Consider the following 20,173-nt stretch of genomic DNA (forward strand, 5'->3'; position numbering starts at 1 on the left):
ACTCATATTTGTTAGATTTATTCCAAATGAAGGGCCCTAACCTAGAAACTAAAATATTTGTCTCCCTCTCCACGTTGAACGCAGTTCTCTCTCTGTCCCTCCCTCCCTCCCTCCCTCTAACCTCACCTATCTGGCAGATCCAGAAAGTCCTCGCCCTCCCACAAACTCACTTCTGAGGAAACTAAACTGATCTGAGTCTCTGTGTCGTCTGTGTGAGAGTGAACAACCATCCAAATGGCTCAGCAGGGAGTTCTGCTGGACCAGGACCAGTTCTGTTGTTCTGTCTGTCTGCATCTACTGAAGGAGCCGGTCACTACTGCCTGTGGACACAGTTACTGTAGAAGCTGTATTGAGGGCTGCTGGGATCAGGATGTTCTGAAAGGGGTCTATAGCTGTCCTCAGTGCAGAGAGACCTTCACTCCAAGGCCTAATCTGAGGAAAAATACCATGTTGGCTGAAGTGGTGGAGAAACTGAAGAAGACAGGACTCCAGGCTGCTCCCCCTCCTGCTCTGTGCTATGCTGGACCTGGAGATGTGGCGTGTGATGTCTGCACTGGGACCAGAAAGCAGAAAGCCCTCATGTCCTGTCTGGTGTGTCTGGCCTCTTACTGTGAGACTCACCTCCAACCTCACTATGAATCTCCTGCTTTCAAGAAGCACAAGCTGGTCAAAGCCACCGCACAACTACAGGAGAAGATCTGCTCTCATCATGACAAACTGCTGGAGGTTTACTGTCGTAGCGATCAGCAGTGTATCTGTTATCAGTGTGTGATGGATGAACATAAAGGCCATAATACAGTGTCAGCTGCAGCAGAGAGGACTGAGAAACAGGTAAGACCAGAACTACTTGTTGGTGACTGTCTGATAAACAAAGAATTAAAGATACAGTAGGAACTAAGGCTGTTTGAATATGAGATCATTCAAATGATATCGATCCACGGCAGAACAAATATGAACACAAACCTTGATTATATAGATATGCTAACCCAGATTCTCCAAATGTATCACCATTTTCTAAAGTCAAACACCATTATCATTCGTTATCAAACACCCAATCAGCTCCCCTGTTTTGTGCACTGTTAAAACTATAATCATTCACATAACAATATAATAATATAATTTCACACAGACACTTCCTCAACATTTTAATCCCTATCTTCTATGGGCCCTATGTCCCATTACTATACTATTGATCTAATGGACAAATAAAGCTTGATAGCTCATTGAAGAGTGATTCTCCACAGAGGCAGCTGGGGATGAGTCAGCAGAAAGTCCAGCAGAGATTCCAGGAGAGAGAGAAGGACCTGAAGGAGCTCCAACAGGCTGTGGAGTCTCTCAAGGTGAGTATTGTTGACCAGAGGAGACACACCATTTCACTTCTCTCCTCCAGTCAGAGAGAGAGAGAGAGGGGCCCGTCTCCAATCCCACTGGCTCCACTGTTGGGAACAGGCTGTCTGGACCCCTTTCAGAGAATAGACTGCTTAATGTAACTGACGGGTAATGAACCCGGGTCTACTGCGGGAGAAACCATCATCTTGACCAAAAGGACATTCCCTATTGTTCTGACTGATTTAAAGTCGCAAGCGGCTCTACCTCTTCACATAACCATGAGTAACCATGAGCGACTCATGTCTGCTATACATTAACAGGGAGCTCTCTCTCTCCATTCAATTAAATGGGCTTTATTGGCATTGGAAACATATGTTACATTACCAAAGCAAGTGAAATAAATAATAAACAAATCAGAAATTAATAGTAAACGTTACACTCACAAAAGTTTAAAAGGAATAGAGACATAAAAATAAATCAAAATCAAATGTTATAACTCAAGTGCAAACAGAGTGAGCCAGACCGAGTTCTGGAGGTGAAATGGAAATGAATGAGGGAGAGTTAAGTGAGGTAGAAGGTGTGGTGAAGAGCTCAGAACCAGAGCCTGGCATCAATGGACATGATAAAGAAGAATCTGGTGCAGTAGGAGTTACATTGTAGGAGAACGTGGATCCATTCCTTTTGGCAGATCCATTTGTAGTTTCAGGGTGGGTGGGAAAGGAGTTGGGTGCAGTTGAATCAGTGAAGGTAACCTGTAGTGGACTTGTGATATTTGTTTGTGTTTCTTCTGACCAGAGGGAGTGGGCGCTCCGTGTCACGCAACTTGGGTCAAGATCTGTTTCTTGCTTTGCTCTTAGGAACAGGGCACCATTGAAAGGAGTGATTTCTGGGGTAGCGTTAAGTGTGGAGGTGGAGCAATTCAAGTTTAAGCTTCCTGGTGTTTGTGATGCCCGCCGTTTGGTGCAACGCAGACCCGGTGGTGAGCGTGGTGAAACAGAGGAGTCACTGTCAGTCCTTTTGAGGTTTGAGTCTTTACCCGACAAAGTCATGGTGGATATATCAGTTATCCTGTTAGAGCTTTGTGCCGAATCCACTGCTTTGTTTCAGGTGCAACGTTTATGGTCAGCAGTTTGTAGGAGGGAGATCCAAGATGTGGGAAGTGTGCAGGAGGGCATGGGATAGAGGATTGTGTAGTTTCGGTGGATAAAGTTGTGTGTGTCAACTGTTGGGATGCCCATGTTGCTGGGGATCTGAAGTGTCCGGTGCGAGAGAGGCAGGTTGAGGTGGCTAGAGTCAGAGTAGTGCAGAAGGTGTCGTATGCTGAGGCAGTGAAGAAAGTAGAGGAGGATGGGTCAAGGGTGAGAGATCCTGAGAGGATCCCTGTGAGTAGTAGATCTGTGCCAGCACAGAGGGATAGGCCAACGAGTGATATATGCTTCAGTAAAGTTAGCTTCTTAGAGTTCATAGCAATGGTTATCAACTGTACCGCAGAAATGGAACGTAAATCACAGAAAATAGATATTGTGGTGGCAGCTGCAGAGAAGTATTTGGGCATACAAGATTTGACTTCAGAAGAGTTACAGGGTGTGTTGAGTGGTGTTGTCCCGTCCTCCCAGGCCGTTGGCATGGTGCAGGAGCAGATAGGGTCAAAGTAGTGGAATGGGGTAGTGGGTATTTAATGAGTGTAGGGTTAGTTGGAAGGGTGTTTTTTAAAATTATTTTAATTTCCCCTTTTCCCATTTTGTATCACATAGTAAAATGGATTGATATTATGGTCCAGTTGGGGGCGGTAATGCAACATATTGGATACCAACCGCCGTTAAACTCCAAAGAAGAAGAAATGTTATGTTACGCTATGTACAGTGTCTCTGCCTCTCTCATTCCATCACTTTTGCAGTAGTTGGTTGTGTGGGTCTCTGTCTGACAGCACCCCATTCATAACCAATCGTTGATGGATATTTATAGAGCTCTGATCAGGACGACAATTGATTATGAGTGTATATTTTATGGAACAGCGGCAAAGACAGAATCCAGAATAAAGTTTTATGGATATGTATTGGTGCTTTTAAATCAACATCTGTATGTGCCTTACTGGTGGAGGCAGGTGAGATGCCTTTGGATATACAGAGTAAAAAATGGTCATTATCTTATTGGGTTGAAAGGCTGTGAGGTTGAGCATCCCACTGCTACTGTTCTAGATGACTGTTGGGAATATACTAGTAGACAAGGCAGTGGTTTTGGTTGGACAGTTGGAAAGCTTGCTGATGAGAGTGGTTTGAGGGAGTTGGAGGTTGGCCCTTCTGTGGTGATAGGGGATGTTCCTCCATGGTTACTCCCAGACCCTGTTGTTGATCTAACCTTGGTAGAGAAACGGAAAGATTGGTCAGAAGTCAGTGATATAGTGAAACTGGTTGACAATTACATTGGTAGAGGTTTTTATGCATTTTTACTGCTTTTCACAGACGGATCCAAGGACCCAGATAGTGGGCTCACAGGAGCAGGCATTTACGTTCCTGAATTTGATGTGCAGATATGTAGAAGACTAACAGATGAACTGTCAGTATACTCAGTTGAACTGTTGGTGATAATAGTTGCCCTCCAGTGGTTGGAGGACGTACAACCTGTTAGAATTATAGTATACTCAGATTCTCTGTCTGTATTGAATAGTTTATCATCTGGTAAATATAATAGGAGTGACCTGCTATTGGAGGTATTAATGTTATTATGGAGAATTGAGAGAATGGGGGTAGTAGTGACATTCTGCTGGGTCCCAGCACATTCTGGTGTGGAAGGGAATGAAATTGTAGACCAGTTAGCTAAAAGATCTTTGAAACAAGATATAATTTATATTAATGTTCCACTGGGTAGAGGTGAGGCCAAATGTAAGATCAGAGCCATTTTGATAGATGTGTGGCAGAAGAGATGGTACTCTGAGCACAAGGGCCGGCATTTATATGAATAGTTTACAGTTTTACAGAAAGGTCGATGGACCAAGATTCAAAAGTCAGATTAGGAAGGAAGAGGTGGTGTTTACTTGATTGCGCGTAGGACATTGTACATTGAACTCGTCATTACATCTGGTTGGCAAGCATGGGAATGATTTGTGTCTGGAGGGTACGTTGATGAAACGGTGGAGCATGTGTTGTTATATTGTTGTAAGTATGTTGAAGAGAGGGAAAGATTGAAGTGTAGGGTCATTGAGGTTGGACGGGGTTGGGGGGGTTTGGAAGGGATTTTGGGGATGGGGGAGGGTCTATTAGAAGTTAGTAGGGCTCTTCTTTATTTTCTCAGAAGTACTGAGTTAGGTAGGAGGATTTAGAAATGTTGGAAACCGTGATTGACCACACACTCCAGCACAGTAGGTGGCGGCATGCACCTTTAACGTTGGTTTGTGGACCGCCATTATATCATAGAAGAAGAAGTTGTTGCTGTGAGAGATTTGTGGTTCGTGAGGAGGGCTACTATTCTTTTTTCTTTTGGTTCTTGCGTATTTTCTGAATGTATTTTCTCATGGTTTGAGGGTTTGTTTATTGGTTTCCACTGTTTATCGTTTAGAGTTGAGGGGGGAGTAGGGGTAGTTTGTTAGGGCGGCGTGATGGCCTCAACCGAGTGGAGAAGAAACGCTGTCGCTTCGGGTCCGTTCCGGAGAAAGGTGTGGAGGAAGTTTTGCTCATGGTCGGCGAACAGGTTGGAGCGGAACATCTGGACTCTGCATCCAGAATGAACAAGGCGGTGGTTGTGTTAATGAAAAAGGTTTGTCTTGTTGTGAGGGGTGTGTTGGTGCAGATGTCGCCTCTTTCGATAAGAGTTGTGGTGGCTAATCTGCCTCCGTTTATTGCTTCCGAACAGACCGCAAGTAGTTGGTTAGTTTTGGTAAATTTGCAAGTGGTTTCCGTGTGCTCTCGGCTGGGTGCCAAGCGGAATCCGTTAAACATGTCTCTTTTCGTAGACAAGTGTTTGTTTCTTAACAAACTTCAAGGTTACACAGGGGAGGGGTGGAACACAGGGTTTGCTAGCACAGATAGTTTTGGGTGTTTCTAGTGTTGGGATCATCAGTTATAGGCTACAAGCAGCAATATGATTGATAGGTAGGACAGGTATTGAACCCAAATAATCCCTACTCAGATGCGCTAACCTCAACCCTAGTAAACATGCATTATAAAAACCTTCTATATAAAATTATCTCATATTGGGAGTAAATAGCCTCTGAATAGAAAAGAAAAAACACTGCATCTTCCAGCCCACCAATAAATGACATAATGCAACCTTGGCGGTTAGCATATTTACCTCAACATGCCCCTCGCTTGCCTGAGAAGGCAGAGTGCTCGATGCTGGTTGATGAATTTGACAATTAATGTACTAGGAAAATACGTTTTTGTCGACCAGAGGTGACTGAATTAATGTTCAGGCGTATTGATAATCATTATAGTAATGAAGTATAATTTCAAAACATGAAAGTTGTCAAGTGGTGGTGGTACCAGGAGGGAGGAGAGTAGAGCAGGGTCAAGTGGTGGTGGTACCAGGAGGGAGGAGAGTAGAGCAGGGTCAAGTGGTGGTGGTACCAGGAGGGAGGAGAGTAGAGCAGGGTCAAGTGGTGGTGGTACCAGGAAGGAGGAGAGTAGAGCAGGGTCAAGTTGTGGTGGTACCAGGAAGGAGGAGAGTAGAGCAGGGTCAAGTGGTGGTGGTACCAGGAGGGAGGAGAGTAGAGCAGGGTCAAGTGGTGGTGGTACCAGGAGGGAGGAGAGTAGTGAATGGCCAAGTGGTGGTGCGCAGGCCGTGGAGAAAGCGGTGGTGGGGAGGGTTGCAGCTGGGCTACATGAGCTGAGGCAGGTTTCTGTAGTAACAGAGACTCCGCTGGGCGAAGGCAAATATTGCCTGTTATTGGGGAAGAGGCTCTGATCAGGGGGGAAGTGCAGGGGGGCAGAGACTGGGGAGGAGGAGGACAGTACCTTGCCAATGGAGGAGGAGGAAGAGGGGGGAGGTGAGTCTGCGTGAGCGGAGGACAAGGCGGTCTCGTTTTCAGACGGCTCATTGGATCCAGAGCTGACAGCCAGTCAGGCTGAGGGCCCAGTATATACGGTGAGAGAACTTTCTAGGTTCCTGATGGAGACTAAAGGGGAAAAAGAAGGTTCTGCTGGAGTCTTATTTTATTGATCGTGGAAGGTTTGTAAGGTCAGTACAACACGTGATGAAGAATGAGGGGTTTAGTGTCCTCTCACCCAGGAAGTGGTATAGGCTGAGAAAATGGGTCATGGGTTCTTAAGGGCATGTCTTCAGAATCTACTTAAATTGATGGTTTTTTCTGGCATGGCGGCTTTATGGGCTTCTCTACTGGGTTCTGATTGTGGTGATTTCCCTCCCACCTCTTATGGAGATTTCACGGTTAGACTTCCTTAACATGAACGGCGGCAAAGACTGGGGGAATATGTAAACCAAAAACATTTAAATGCCATGGCAGAAATCTTAGTGCAGGGGTGGCAAAAGAGGTGTGTAAGGGTAGGTTGTTAGTGTTTAGAGCCCAAATAATGACCTTGTCTTTGCTTTCATAAATGTGTCTGCACCTGGTCCTCTGTAGCTCAGCTGGTAGAGCACGGCGCTTGTAACGCCAGGGTAGTGGGTTCGATCCCCGGGACCACCCATACACAACAACAAAACAAATATATATATATGCACGCATGACTGTAAGTCGCTTTGGATAAAATTGTCTGCAAAATGGCACATTATATTATATTATAGTACGGGGCTCAGTTCTCTGTTTCACCAGAGGGGTTGGAAAAACAGAGTGGGGAAACCAAGAAAATCCCTTGTTTTACGTTTGTCTGATGGGCGGGTAACTTCTGTTGTGGGGAGATGAGGGAGCCTGATGGGTGGGTAACTTCTGTTGTGGGGGAGATGAGGGAGCCTGATGGGTGGGTAACTTCTGTTGTGGGGAGATGAGGGAGCCTGATGGGTGGGTAACTTCTGTTGTGGGGAGATGAGGGAGCCTGATGGGTGGGTAACTTCTGTTGTGGGGGAGATGAGGGAGCCTGATGGGTGGGTAACTTCTGTTGTGGGGGAGAGGAGGGAGCCTGATGGGTGGGTAACTTCTGTTGTGGGGAGATGAGGGAGCCTGATGGGTGGGTAACTTCTGTTGTGGGGGAGATGAGGGAGCCTGATGGGTGGGTAACTTCTGTTGTGGGGGAGATGAGGGAGCCTGATGGGTGGGTAACTTCTGTTGTGGGGGAGATGAGGGAGCCTGATGGGTGGGTAACTTCTGTTGTGGGGAGATGAGGGAGCCTGATGGGTGGGTAACTTCTGTTGTGAGGAGATGAGGGAGCCTGATGGGTGGGTAACTTCTGTTGTGGGGAGAGGAGGGAGCCTGATGGGTGGGTAACTTCTGTTGTGAGGAGATGAGGGTGTGGAGGTGTACTCTGATTTTATAGAGGGCAGAACTCTGTGGTCCTCTGTAGCTCAATTGGTAGAGCATGGCGCTTGTAATGCCAGGGTAGTGGGTTCGATCCCCGGGACCACCCATATGTAAAAATGTATGCACATGACTGTAAGTCGCTTTGGATAAAAGCGTCTGCTAAATGGCATATTATTATTATTATTAATATTATTATCCTGGGTTTTCTCAGGTTCTGCTCACATACCTTTCCAAACTCTCTCTGTCACAGAGAAATCAAATAGACATTTCCCTGGCCTTTCACAAACTCTCAGCTGCCGTCTCTCAGACGGTCTGCCTCTGATTGTTTTTTATAAAAGGTCTGGGAAGTTAGTGGACAGGACGTGTGTTGCGTGAGTGCGTCGGGGTGGGGGAGCTGTCGCTAAGCTGTAGACGGGAGGCTTTGACTCTCTGCCCAAAATAGGGATTTGAGCGACATAAAGAACTGGAGGCCTGTGGCATTGCTCTGTTTGGACTATAAGGTCTTTACCAAGGTCCTCGTTAACAGACTCAAACGTACTGTGTACCAGGACGCTCAAACACTACAGGGAGTGTGGGAGCCAGGCATAGGGTTGGGGACAGGCATAGCAGTGTCAGCATACGCTGATGACGTCTGTGTTGGTTAGGGATGAGCAGAACCTACAGGCCCTGGAGAATAGTTTGAGGGTGTACGAGGGGGCGTCTTCTGCTTAGGGAAACTGGGGCAAGAGTGAGGCTCTGTTATGTGGGGCATGGAGGGACAGGGCACCTCCGCAGCTTCCAGGGGGGTTGCATTGGGGCTGTGAGTGGCTCAAGATGCTTGGGGTGTATCTGGGCTCGGAGGGTTGGGATAGGAAGAACTGGGAAGGAGTGTCACAAGCGGTGGTGTCGAGGCTGACGAAGTGGAGGTGGCTCATCTCCCAAGTGGCATACAGAGGGAAGGTGCTGATCATCAACAACTGTGAGGAGATGAGGCAGCAGGCTGTGGAGTTGTACTCTGATTTATAGAGGACAGAACTCTGTGATCCTGGGATCCTTTCAAACTCTGTCACAGAGAAATCAAGGTTAGACACATCAGGAGCTTAGCGGGAGTGAAGGGACATCAGTGGCAGGGGGTTGTGGGGGCTGAGAGCATGGCAGGGTATAGGTGGAGGGTGCTCTATAAGCTCCCAGTGCTGGAAAGGTCAGGGGTCGTCCAGTGGAGGGTATTACATGGAGCCCTGGACACCAATAGCTGGTTGGCTCGGGTTGACCTGGGAGTTGGGGAGGGGTGTCCGTTTTCTGCAATGACAGACTGTTCATCATGTTTTTTCTGTGTTGCCAGGGTAATGCCATTACTGTTGACGCCTTAGGGTTGAGTTTGAGTTGTACAAAATGATCAACAGTGTGGAGATGTTTCAGGAGGTATGGGGGCTCAGGGGGGCTGTCTGTACGGCTGGAGAGGAGGGGTTGGATGGACGGTTGGAATGTGGTGCTGGTTGGTGTATTGTACTGTGGTGTTGGGTACTGGATAATGTGATTGTGTAGAGGTTGTGGTGTCACGCAATGTGCTTTTAGGAGTGGGTGTGTTAGTGTAATGAGGATGGCTCATTAAAGTAAGACAAGTCAGTCTCTCTCTCTCTCTTAACAGAGCTTTGCACAGGCAGCAGTGGAGGACAGTGATAAGATCTTTACTGAGCTGATCCGCTCCATTGAGAGAAGGCGCTCTGAGGTGAAGGAGCTGATCAGAGCCCAAGAGAAGGCTCAAGTGAGTCAAGCTGAAGGACTCCTGGAGCAACTGGAGCAGGAGATAGCTGAGCTGAGGAAGAGAAGCACTGAGCTGGAGCAGCTCTCACACACAGAGGATCACATCCATTTCCTCCAGGTAACTCAATTGCCTTGATACATGTGATATGAAATTAAAACTCTCAATCATTTGGTTCTACTCCCTCTCACTCTCTCTCTCTCTCTCTCTCTCTCTCCCTCTCTCTCTCTCTCTGTCTCTGTCTCTGTCTCTGTCTCCAGAGTTATCAGTCTCTCTCCAGTACCAGTGTATCTTCAGACTTACCCAGCATCGTTGTCCGTCCTCTTCAGTACTTTAGAGATGTGAGTAAGACTGTGTCTGAACTGAGAGAGAAACTAGAAGACGTCCTTAAAGGAGAATGGACCAAGATCTCCACTACAGGTGTGTTGAAAATAATAAGAACATCAACTTTAGACCATTGAAAGTTCCCTACTAGTCATAAACATGTGGAATATGGTGTGATGATAACATTCCCTCTCTCTGTGAATGTGTTTGTGTGTCTGTAGTGAATATAGTGGATGTTGTACTGCCTCCAGAGCCCAAGACCAGAGAACAGTTCTTACAATGTGAGTCTCTTTATTCTGAAGTAACTAACAGTCTCTTTTTACTGACACTCCTAACAATCCCTCTAGAAATATATAGCAATAGTAGATCTAATCAAAGACTGGGTATCTATCTGACTCCTCATATTTCTCTGATTTGATCTCTGCTGTGCTCTAATCAAAGACAGGGTAGATACAGTATCTGACTTCACTTATTGTTCTAACTCCCCTCATTGGTCTCTGCTCTGCTCTTCTCCCAGATTCCTGTCAGCTCACACTGGACCCAAACACAGCACACACAATCCTCTCTCTGTCTAAAGGGAACAGAAAGGTGACACGAACAGACCAAGTCCAACCATATCCTGTTCATCCAGACAGATTCACTAACTACTGGCATGTTCTGTGTAGAGAGGGTCTATCTGGACGCTGTTACTGGGAGGTGGAGTGGAGTGGGGAGCGGGTTTATACAGCAGTCTCATATAAAGACATCAGCAGAACAGGGACAGATGGTGTATTTGGATACAATAACAAGTCCTGGTGTTTACAGTGTTATAGAGGTGGTTATTGGTTCAGACACAATAATGTTAAGACTAAAGTATCAGGCCCTCAGTCCTCCAGAGTAGGAGTGGACCTGGATCACAAGGCAGGTACTCTGTCCTTCTACAGTGTCTCTGACACAATGACCCTCCTCCACAGAGTCCAGACCACATTCACTCAGCCCCTCTATCCTGGGTTTTCTCTCAATGGTACTGCTGAGCTGGTTAAACTGTAGTAGGGTCCACATAGATACTAGTCATGCTGGTGTAGTCTATAGCTGAGCTGGTTAAACTGTAGTAGGGTCCACATAGATACTAGTCATGCTGGTGTAGTCTATAGCTGAGCTGGTTAAACTGTAGTAGGGTCCACATAGATACTAGTCATGCTGGTGTAGTCTATAGCTGAGCTGGTTAAACTGTAGTAGGGTCCACATAGATACTAGTCATGCTGGTGTAGTCTATAGCTGAGCTGGTTAAACTGTAGTAGGGTCCACATAGATACTAGTCATGCTGGTGTAGTCTATAGCTGAGCTGGTTAAACGGTAGTAGGGTCCACATAGATACTAGTCATGCTGGTGTAGTCTATAGCTGAGCTGGTTAAACTGTAGTAGGGTCCACATAGATACTAGTCATGCTGGTGGTGATGGTCCCCAGATGTGATGATTCATTCTGCTCTGTTTTTATGTACAATGATTTGATTGATTTGATCTTCAGAAGATGTTATGAATTACAATTCAATGCATTCATATTTTTTTAAGTGCCATGTTTTAATTTTATATATTCACATTAATCATGATGTATGCTGTTAATGTATGTTGGTTGTCATTCAGAACCATTGAAATGTTTTCTCAATTGGTTCTCTGTCTCAATGTCATTTTCCTCAGTATCATGGAACAGGTAGTGTTACTTACTTGCTAATTGAACTATATGGGCCCGTTTCCCGGACACAGATGAAGCCTAGTCCTAGACTAAAAAGCATGTTCAATGGAGATGTCCGGGAAACCGGCCCTAAGTTTGGCATCTTTTATTCTCCCATACTGCTCAGTCAAGCTATTAATCAAACAATAAAACCAGCAGATATCTTGACTTGCCACTCAGTATATCAGTAATGTTCAGAATTGTACTTTAATATCATTGGAGATTGATGGTCTTTTTAATCCACTATTTAGAGTCAGGAACAGATGAAGTTAGGTCTGCTACTGTTCAGTTATTAAATATGATTCATGGTGATGGGAAATAAAAAATCCATCTAGTAGTAGTTTTCCTTTGCTATTTATTCCAAGGTGTGTCTTTAACTTGTAAATGGATTGTGTTGAAGCTGGCATGTGGTGTGGATGATAGAATAGAGTGAATAGAGGAGAGAAGAGAGGAGGAGAGGAGAACATCATATAGAAGACAGATAAGATAGAGAGACAATTCATACCCAGGGGAGTTACTGACTCTGGCCCAAATGACTCCCTGTTCCCTACGTAGTGCACTAGGCTACTTCTGACCAGATCTAAAGTAGTGCACTACATAGGGAATAGGGTGGAGATTGGAGATTTGCTCACTGGCATTAGAATATTAGACTATCATACTGTAATGTTAGTGGTTGCCTCATTAGAATATCATACTGTAATGTTAGTGGTTGCCTCATTAGAATATCATACTGTAATGTTAGTGGTTGCCTCTTTAGAATATCATACTGTAATGTTAGTGGTTGCCTCATTAGAATATCATACTGTAATGTTTGTGGTTGACTCATTAGAATATTAGAAAATAAAGTAGTGTACTACAGTGTCTTGTGAAAGTATTCACCCCCCTTGGCATTTTTCCTATTTTCTTGCCTTACAACCTGGAATTAAAATTGATTTTTTGGGGCGTTTGTATCATTTGATTTACACAACATGCCTACCACTTTGAAGATGCAAAATATTTTTTTGTTGTTGAAACAAACAAGAAATAAGACAAAAAAAAAACAGAACTTGAGCGTGCATAACTATTCACCCCCCCCCCCCCCCCCCAAAGTCAATACTTTGTAGAGCCACCGTTTGCAGAAATTACAGCTGCAAGTCTCTTTGGGTATGTCTCTATAAGCTTGGCACATCTAGCTACTGGGATTTTTGCCCATTCTTCAAGGCAAAACTTCTCCATCTCCTTCAAGTTGGATGGGTTCTGCTGGTGTACAGCAATCTTTAAGTCATACCACATATTCTCAATTGGATTGAGGTCTGGGCTTTGACTAGGCTATTCCAAGACATTTAAATGTTTCCCCTTAAACCACTCAAGTGTTGCTTTAGCAGTATGCTTAAGGGCATTGTCCTGCTGGAAGGTGAACCTCCATCCTAGTCTCAAATTTCTGGAAGATTGAAACGGGTTTCCCTCAAGAATTTCCCTGTATATAGTGCCATCCATCATTCCTTCAATTCTGACCAGTTTCCCAGTCCCTGCCGATGAAAAACATCCCCACAGCATGATGTTGCCACCACCATGCTTCACTGTGTTCTCGGGGTGATGAGAGGTGTTGGGTTTGCGCCAGACATACCGTTTTCCTTGATGGCCAAATAGCTCAATTTTAGTCTCATCTGACCAGAGTACCCTCTTCCATATGTTTGGGGAGTCTCCCACATGCCTTTTGGCGAACACCAAAAGTTATCTTTGGTCTCTTTGTTGCCTCTCTGATTAATGCCCTCCTTGCCTGGTCTGTGAGTTTTGGTGGGCGGCCCTCTTTTGGCAGGTTTGTTGTGGAGCCATATTCTTTCCATATTTTAATAATGGATTTAATGGTGTTCCGTGGGATGTACACATTTTCGGGTCTTTTTTTATAACCCATCCCTGATCTGTACTTCTTCACAACTTTGTCCCTGACCTGTGTGGAGAGCTTGGTCTTCATGGTGCCGCTTGCTTAGTGGTGTTGCAGACCCTGGGGCCTTTCAGAACAGGTGTATATATACTCAGATCATGTGACAGAACATGTGACACTTAGATTGCACACAAGTGAACTTTATTTAACAAATTATGTGACTTCTGAAGGTAATTGGTTGCACCAGATGTTATTTAGGGGCTTCATAGCAAAGGGGGTGAATACATATGCACACATCACTTTTCCGTTTTTATTTTTTAGAATTTTTTGAAATAAGTAATTATTTTCATTTCACCAATTTGGACTATTTTGTGGATGTCCATTATGTCCAAATAAAAATCAATTTAGATTACAGGTTGCAATGCAACAAAATAGGAAAAACCCCAAAGGGGGATGAATACTTGTCAAGGCACTGTATCTGACTAACCTAACCTCTACTCTAAATCAGCCGACAAGGTGAAAACTCTGCTCCTGTAAGTCACTCTGGATAAGAGCGTCTGCTAAATGACTAAAATGTAAATGTAAATCCCAGTCAGGATGGGAAGGAAGAAGATATGACTGTCTTATGGTAGTTGCAGACTGATAGTCAACTTCTAACATGTTCTCAACAGGGGCTCGGATCAAATAGGCCTCCACATTTCATTTCCTATGGAGCCTTGCCTAAATAAGTAAAGTGTGTATGTGTTTTTAGGGGAGGGGATGTTAAGCCTGCTTGTTGTAGTACAGTACACCTCAACTCCCACAGCCACTCCTCCACTGCAGCTTCCTCCTGCCTCTGCCTCTCCACCTAGACCAGCACCCAGAGACCAGCACCACCTCACAGCCAGGACACTGGGGAAATAGGAACAGAAGACAACATGGTCAATACAACAATAACAACAACAGGCCACTACAGAGACGGACAGAGAAGAAGTCAATAAAGGACAGGGTCATGTTTAGAAGGCACCACACAGAAGAAAACCCAGTGAAACAGGAGGTAGAATACTATCTGAACTTGTGCAATATCAAATGCGTATTTCCCCTGTTTAACACCTTAAATATGGGCCATTACCCGTCTCTATCGAGCTATCTGTAGCTAGCTAACGTTAGCTAACCAAGCTAGCTAGCTGATCGTTTTGTGAACAGAACTCGTGAGCATCGCATTCAGAATTGCTTTTTTATTTTATTTATAAAATATATTATTTGTTGCAAACTGACTAAGTAGATATCTGTTCAGCTATCTATTTATACCCATTTCTGATGATCCATTGATCTCATCCATGATGTCTTGAGGGCTGTGTCGCAAGCTAAATGCAAAAATATTTAAACAAATCGTTAGGACCAATGAGAGTAGAGCTACTGAGTTCAGATGTTATACACACACATGTCCATATATGGCATTGCGTTGGCAGCCATATTGGATTCTCTATCCGGTCATGTCCCTGGAACTGGGACCACATTATACCTCAAACTTTTGGCACAATTATTTTTTATTGCAAAAATGTAACTTATTTTGAGAATGAATGCAACATCTGCGACCTGGCCAAGATAAAGCAAAGCAGTGCGATAAAAATAACAACAACACAGAGTTACATTTTTAAAAAAATAGGTCATATAGCAGACGCTCTTATCCAGAGCGATTTACAGGAGCAATTAGGGTTAAGTGCCTTGCTCAAGGGCACATCAACAGATTTTTCACCTAGTCGGCTCGGGGATTAGAACCAGAGACCTTTCAGTTACTGGCACAACGCTCTTAACCACTAAGCTACCTGCCGCCCAAATGGGATAAACAAAACTACAGTCAAAAACACAATAGAAAATCTATAAACAGTGTGGTTAAGTTATGGAGTTAAGGCAATAAATAGGCCATAGTGCAAAATAATTACAATTTAGTATTAACACTGGAGAGATAGATGTGCAAAAAATGATGTGCAAATAGAGATACTGGGGTGCAAATGAGCAAAATAAATAACAATATGGGGATGAGGTAGTTGGGTGGGCTAATTTCAGATGGGCTGTGTACAGGTGCAGTGATCGGTAAGCTGCTCTGACAACTGATGCTTAAAGTTAGTGAGGGAGATAAGAGTCTCCAGCTTCAGAGATTTTTGCAGTTCGTTCCAGTCATTGGCAGCAGAGAACTGGAAGGAATGGCGGCCAAAGGAGGTGTTGGCTTTGGGGATGACCAGTGAGATATACCTGCTGGAGCGCAGACTACGGGTGGGTGTTGCTATGGTGACCAATGAGCTAAGATAAGGCGGGGATTTGCCTAGCAGTGATTTATAGATGGCCTGGAGCCAGTGGGTTTGACGACGAACATGTAGTGAGGACCAGCCAACAAGAGCGTACAGGTCACAGTGGTGGGTAGTATATGGGGCTTTGGAGACAAAACGGATGGCACTGTGATAGACTACATCCAATTTGCTGAGTAGATGGTTGGAGGCTATTTTGTAAATGACATCGCCGAAGTCAAGGATCGGTAGGATAGTCCGTTTTACGAGGGCATGTTTGGCAGCATGAGTGAAGGAGGCTTTTTTGCGAAATAGGAAGCCGATTCTAGATTTAACTTTGGATTGGAGATGCTTAATGTGAGTCAGGAAGGAGAGTTTACGGTCTAACCAGACACCTAGGTATTTGTAGTTGTCCACATATTCTAAGTCAGACCTGCCGAGAGTAATGATTCTAGTCGGGCGGGCGGTTGCAAGCAGCGTTCGATTGAAGAGCATGCATTTAGTTTTACTAGTGTTTAAATCAAATCAAATCAAATTGTATTTGCCACATGCGCCGAATACAACAGGTGTAGACATTACAGTGAAATGCTTACTTACAAGCCCTTAACCAACAATGCCGTTTTTTAAAGAAAAATGTAAAATAAAAAAGTGGTAATTAGTAAAATATAAAAGCAAATAGCTAAAGAGCAGCAGTAAAATAAAATAACAGTAGGGAGGCTATATACAGGGGGTACCGGTACAGAGTCAATGGGAAATAACAGTAGGGAGGCTATATACAGGGGGTATCGGTACAGAGTCAATGGGAAATAACAGTAGGCAGGCTATATACAGGGGGTACCGGTACAGAGTCAATGGGAAATAACAGTAGGGAGGCTATATACAGGGGGGTACCGGGACAGAGTCAATGTGAAATAACAGTAGAGAGGCTATATACAGGGGGGTACCGGTACAGAGTCAATGTGCGGGGGCACCGGTTAGTCGAGGTAATTGAGGTCATATGTACATGTGGGTAGAGTTAAAGTGACTATGCATAAATAGTAAACAGAGTAGCAGCAGCGTAAAAGAGGGGGATGGGGTGGGGTTGGGGGGCAGTGCAAATAGTCAGAGTAGCCATGATTAGCTGTTCAGGAGTCTTATGGCCTGGAGGTAGAAGCTATTGAGAAGCCTTTTGGACCTAGACTTGGCGCTCCGGTACCGCTTGCCTTGCGATAGCAGAGAGAACAGTCTATGACTAGGGTGGCTGGAGTCTTTGACAATTTCTAGGGCCTTCCTCAGACACTCCCTGGTATAGAGGTCCTCGATGGAAGGAAGCTTGGCCCCAGTGACGTACTGGGCCGTACACACTACCCTCTGTAGTGCCTTGCGGTCGGAGGCCGAGTAGTTGCCATACCAGGCGGTGATGCAACCAGTCAGGATGCTCTCGATGGTGCAGCTGTAGAACATTTTGAGGATCTGAGGACCCATGCCAAATATTTTCAGTCTCCTGATGGGGAATAGGTTTTGTCGTGCCCTCTTCACGACTGTCTTTGTGTGTTTGGACCATGATAGTGATGATGATGACCATGATGATCGTTGGTGATGTGGACACCAAGGAACTTGAAGCTCTCAACCTGTTCCACTACAGCCCCGTCGATGAGAATGGGAGCGTGCTCAGTCCTCTTTTTTTTCCTGTAGTCCACAATCATCTCCTTTGTCTTGATCATGTTGAGGGAGAGGTTGTTATCCTGGCACCACACGACCAGGTCTCTGACCTCCTCCCTATAGGCTGTCTCATCGTTGTCGGTGATCAGGCCTACCACTGTTGTGTCGTCTGCAAACTTAATGATGGTGTTGGAGTCGTGCCTGGCCATGCAGTCATGGGTGAACAGGGAGTACAGGAGGGGACTGAGCACGCACCCCTGAGGGGCCCCCATGTTGAGGATCAGCATGGCAGACGTGTTGTTACCTACCCTTACCAGCTGGGGGCGGCCCGTCAGGAAGTCCAGGATCCAGTTGCAGAGGGAGGTGTTTAGTCCCAGGAACCTTAGCTTAGTGATAAGCTTTGAAGGCACTATGGTGTTGAACGCTGAGCTGTAGTCAATGAATAGCATTCTCACGTAGGTGTTCCTCTTGTCCAGGTGGGAATGGCCAGTGTGGAGTTCAATAGAGATTGAATCATCTGTGGATCTGTTGGGGCGGTATGCAAATTGAAGTGGGTCTAGGGTTTCTGGGATAATGGTGTTGATGTGAGCCATGACCAGCCTTTCAAAGCACTTCATGGCTACAGACGTGAGTGCTACGGGTCGGTAGTCATTTAGGCATGTCATCTTAGTGTTCCTGGGCACAGGGACTATGGTGGTCTGCTTGAAACATGTTGGTATTACGGACTCAGTCAGGGACAGGTTGAAAATGTCAGTGAAGACGTTTGCCAGTTGGTCAGCACATGCTCGGAGTACTCGTCCTGGTAATCCGTCTGGCCCTGCGGCCTTTTGAATGTTGACCTGCTTAAAAGTCTTACTCACATCGGCTACGGAGAGCGTGATCACATAGTCATCCGGAGCAGTTGGAGGCTACGGAAGGAGGGTTGTATGGCATTGAAGGTCGTTTGGAGGTTTGTTAACACAGTGTCCAATGAAGGGCCAAATGTATACAAAATGGTGTCGTCTGCGTAGAGGTGGATCGGAGCGTCACCAGCAGCAAGAGCGACATCATTGATATACACAGAGAATAGAGTCGGCCCGAGAATTGAACCCTGTGGCACCCCCATAGAGACTGCCATAGGTCCAGACAACAGGCCCTCCGATTTGACACATTGAACTCTATCTGAGAAGTAGTTGGTGAACCAGGAGAGGCAGTCATTTGAGAAACCAAGGCTATAATTGAACTACAAAATTGCCTGATTATACAGGCACAACTCATATTTTACATTTCAAATCATACTTTACCTGCTTGTACACTTATGACATTAATTTACCTTCATAGTCCTGGTCTTCCTGACGGGCCCCAAGGAGGTGAAGGTCGGCAACAACACCTCTGTGGCATTTTGTATCGGAGGCCATGTCACCACTTAGGGGACGAGAAGCCCGCGCAGAGGAGTGGGAGATCTCATCTCAATGCACTCATGTACTTGTACGGCGCCGGTTAACTTCAATAAAGAAGGACTTATGTTTTAAAGAACAGTTCTTTTCTTTTGTATTTCTTAGACAAGAAGATACAACATGGTACCAGGAGTGAAATAACTCGCCTTTGATTCATCCATCATCGAGTTTTGGTCGAAAATGCTGAACGGCGCATACACATATATCAACTAGCAAACTTGACTAACGTTAGCTAACTAGCCACTGGGCTAATGAGACTGAGGTGAAAAATAACCACGCCGGAGCTAACGGAGCGTGCAGTGCATGTAGCTAGTCGTTTTGCAGTGCTAGCTGGCTAACGACATGGAGCAGCTAAAGCCTCCAACAGAACTGAAACTGAACGGCAACGTTGAAGAGCAATGGAAGCGGTTCAAGCAGCGTTTCACCCTCTATCTGACGGCGATAGGAGCGGCTGGAAAAGACGACGCACAGAAGGTCGCACTGTTTCTCACAGTCTAGGACACCATTGATGTCTACAACAGCTTTCAGCTAATGGATGAAGAGCAAGCAGATTATGAATAAGTCAAATTTCTGTCTTTTTGAAATCCCAGAATAAATTATTATGGACTTGAATCTGAAATGTCAGTGGTGTAATTTCAGTCAAATTGCAGACTTTCTGATATGAGAGAATTGTCATGGGGGTGAGAGACAAGGGGCTGAGAGAAGTTATTTGGTGAGAATGAATTGACACTAGAAAGAGCGATACAAATGTGTCAAGCTAGAGAGGTGACTCAGAGTCGCATACGGCCAATGGACAGCGGTGTTCTTAGTGACACCGTATGCAAAGTGGAGTACGTTAGTGAAGGAAGAGCTACAGCTAAACGGCTAACTTCAAAGGACAGCAGCCCACTTCAGGGAACAAGCGCTCCTGCAGCAGCTGTGGAGGAGAGCACAGACCTTGCCAGTGCCCAGCATATAGAAAATAGTGTTACAACTGTGGCATGAAGAACCCCTTCTCACTCAAATGCAGGCAGCTGAGACAACAAAATACAGTACACTGTGTCAACGAGGACCAGGACAACAGTGGTGACAACGAGTAAAGTGAGGGGTCTTTTGGTGACCTCTTTGTGGGAACAGTCGCACTTGCAGGACTAGACGAGGACTGCTACCTACAAGACTAATGGAACTGATATTGTGTTCAAACTTGACACTGGAGCACAGGTCAACATCATTCCAGAGACTGAATTGTTACGGTTACAGGTAAAACCAGTGGTCTTCAGGGACATGCAGGTTGGTGCTGGAGGTAGATGATGAATCTCACAAGGTTCCGTTTGTCATAGTAAAGGGAGAAACAACACCCATCATTGGGTTAAAGTCATGTAACTTACTGGGTCTAGTGAAATGGGTTCATATGGTGAAATGACTAATGTTGAGGATGCATATGCTGATGTTTTTCAGGGAATAGGAAAACTGAA

General features: G+C 45.3%; 1 protein-coding gene across 1 annotated transcript in view; it reads left to right on the forward strand.

Moving 5' to 3' along the window:
* Positions 1–234: 234 nt before the first annotated feature.
* LOC311119317 (tripartite motif-containing protein 16-like) overlaps positions 235–20,173 on the forward strand; it is a gene marked incomplete at its 5' end in the record, with an annotated part of 35,819 nt that continues 15,880 nt past the window's right edge. Inside the window, 3 exons of the mRNA XM_084194037.1 lie at positions 235–831; positions 1,245–1,340; positions 9,363–9,590. Of these exons, the coding sequence (XP_084050163.1) occupies positions 235–831; positions 1,245–1,340; positions 9,363–9,590 (921 nt within the window). The remainder of the gene's footprint in view (positions 832–1,244; positions 1,341–9,362; positions 9,591–20,173) is intronic.

Source organism: Coregonus lavaretus (genome assembly GCF_964263955.1).
Source record: "Coregonus lavaretus genome assembly, contig: HAP1_SCAFFOLD_860, whole genome shotgun sequence".
In the NCBI taxonomy this organism is placed as follows: Eukaryota; Metazoa; Chordata; class Actinopteri; order Salmoniformes; family Salmonidae; genus Coregonus; species Coregonus lavaretus.